The sequence below is a fragment of the Sinocyclocheilus rhinocerous genome, unplaced genomic scaffold (genome assembly GCF_001515625.1).
Source record: "Sinocyclocheilus rhinocerous isolate Xijiao unplaced genomic scaffold, SAMN03320098_v1.1 scaffold392, whole genome shotgun sequence".
Taxonomy (NCBI): domain Eukaryota; kingdom Metazoa; phylum Chordata; class Actinopteri; order Cypriniformes; family Cyprinidae; genus Sinocyclocheilus; species Sinocyclocheilus rhinocerous.
Genome location: NW_015638990.1, coordinates 880,572 through 882,911, shown reverse-complemented (window position 1 = coordinate 882,911; position 2,340 = coordinate 880,572). Strand labels below are relative to the sequence as shown.

Below are 2,340 nucleotides of genomic sequence, written 5' to 3'. Positions count from 1 at the left end.
GTATATGTATATGTATATATATATATATATATATATATATATATATATATGTGTAAATATTTAATTTAAATGCTATAAATGTATGTATGTGTGTGTTTTTTCAGGGTGAGGTGGAGTTTGCCCGGATCATGATGCTGGTTGATCCAAACACTTCAGGTGTTGTGTCATTCCAGTCTTTCATTGACTTCATGACAAGAGAGACAGCGGACACAGACACAGCTGAACAGGTCATTGCTTCCTTCAGGATCCTCGCTGCAGACAAGGTGTGTGTGTGTGTGTTGTTTAACTTTACTTTATCGATTTTCTTCAGAAAAGTCTTGCCTGAAAAATTATTTCCATATTCCTTATCTGTTGTTTATTGTGTCTTCTGCAGCCATATATTTTGGCAGATGAGTTGAGGCGAGAGCTTCCTCCAGACCAGGCAGAGCACTGCATCATAACTTTACTTTATCGATTTTCTTCAGAAAAGTCTTGCCTGAAAAATTATTTCCATATTCCTTATCTGTTGTTTATTGTGTCTTCTGCAGCCATATATTTTGGCAGATGAGTTGAGGCGAGAACTTCCTCCAGACCAGGCAGAGCACTGCATCAGCAGGATGCCCCCATACACCGGCCCCGGGGCCCTGCCTGGAGCCCTGGACTACACTGCCTTCTCCACGGCCCTCTACGGAGAGAGTGACCTTTAACTCTCTCAACATCTCTGACCTTTTTCAATCCCATCACACTTGTAAACCAAGTAAATTCTTTATTCATCAGCCTCACGAAATTGAGACATGGCAAATAAACAAAATGAGCACAACTTCAGTTTTTTAGTCTCAGTTGATGTATGTTGCTAGATGATTGATATGAAATGTTTAAGTCAATACACATGTAATGCAGTCTGGAAATGAAAAGAATGCAATTAAGAAAGTTAAATTTTTTTTATCTGTAACAGTCCAAAGTAGTTGTGAATTTTAGATTCACTTTCTCATGAATTGTTGAATCCATGGCATGGGACACTATTTTACTGTCTTTCATGTAGGCTATGTATAATAGAGAAAATTTACAAAGACTTTGTCACTTGAATTACAACCAAATCAGTAGTTAAGTTGCACTAAATTCAGAATTCAGTACTTTTAAGTACATTATAGGTTTTTTTTGCATTTTACTCTGATCTTTTCCAATCGCACTTTTCCAGAATGAAATCTATTTTGTGTGGTAGTGTTAAACGCACAGTATGTAAGATTTTGCACATTTGAATTATCTCCAAATGAGAAAGATTCACCTAACCATTGTGCTTTTCTTGTTTTTCCTCTGGCACTGTAGTGTCCCTGGTTAAAAAAGCAACATGAATAGTAGCTCAACTCAATTCTCCACAACATAATCACCTAAAAACCTAACAGTGCATAATTTTATATACAGTAACAGTTTAGATAAGGTAGGAAGAGGTGACTTTGTCATTCTCACTAGTGAGTCAGATAATTAAGAGCACCATTGGCTGATTTGGTTGTACATGACATTTTGAATATTGCGAATGCTTGGAACATTTTCTTAAGTTTGGTGATTACATGAAGTATCAATCTATGTACTACTACAGGGCTTGTCACATAAAGAAAGCAAAAAACAGAAATTATTATGATATAATACTAAATTTACAGTTGTGGGTAAAAGTATGTGAACGACAGACAAACACCGCCTGCTTAACACACCATTGTCTGTATTAAACACAGCATGCAAACCATTCACAGTGAAGAGTGAAAAAGTATGTGAATCCCAGAATATCAATCAAGCTTTCACGAATACAACAAATTTCTCACTAAAAAGTCACACTAGTTCAGTGTACAATGACAGTGCATTTGAGTGATTTTTGGTCAATTTGTTAACCTATCAAAATAGTTTTAAGGGGAGACACTGCAGGCAAAAACACTGTTTTTTCATGCACCTGTCAAGTTTGAGATTTTGGGCTTTTTGGTTTTTCATAAAGTGTTTTTTCAGACTAGTGGAAAGAAAACATCCAAAAGACACTGTTAAGTGTTTATTTTATAGCACTTTACCTATTTGTGTCAATAGATTTAAATTACAATACATATTTTTAAAGGCCGTTTTCTCAAAATGAGTTTTTTCTCCTACACTGAGCCATAAATCTCCACTTCAGTAGCACTTACACACACCAAACTTTACATTTTTATTCCTGTCTATATCCTGACGTTTTTTTACAGAGGGATTTGTTCATATATAATTTGCTTGATTATATACAAAATTTTATTTCCCCCAAAATTGTGAAAATATAGTGTTTTCTGTCCATTCTAAGCATTTTCTGAAGTATGGAGTGACAAAAATGAGATACCCAAAATTCCCTCT

General features: G+C 35.3%; 1 protein-coding gene across 1 annotated transcript in view; it reads left to right on the top strand.

Annotated features, from left to right (window-relative positions):
• Window positions 1–1,905, top strand: part of LOC107750857 (alpha-actinin-2-like) — a 17,074-nt gene extending 15,169 nt beyond the window's left edge. Inside the window, exons 20-21 of the mRNA XM_016566405.1 lie at window positions 105–263; window positions 528–1,905. Coding sequence (XP_016421891.1) covers window positions 105–263; window positions 528–686 — 318 coding nt within the window. The 3' untranslated portion in view covers window positions 687–1,905. The remainder of the gene's footprint in view (window positions 1–104; window positions 264–527) is intronic.
• Window positions 1,906–2,340: the final 435 nt, after the last annotated feature.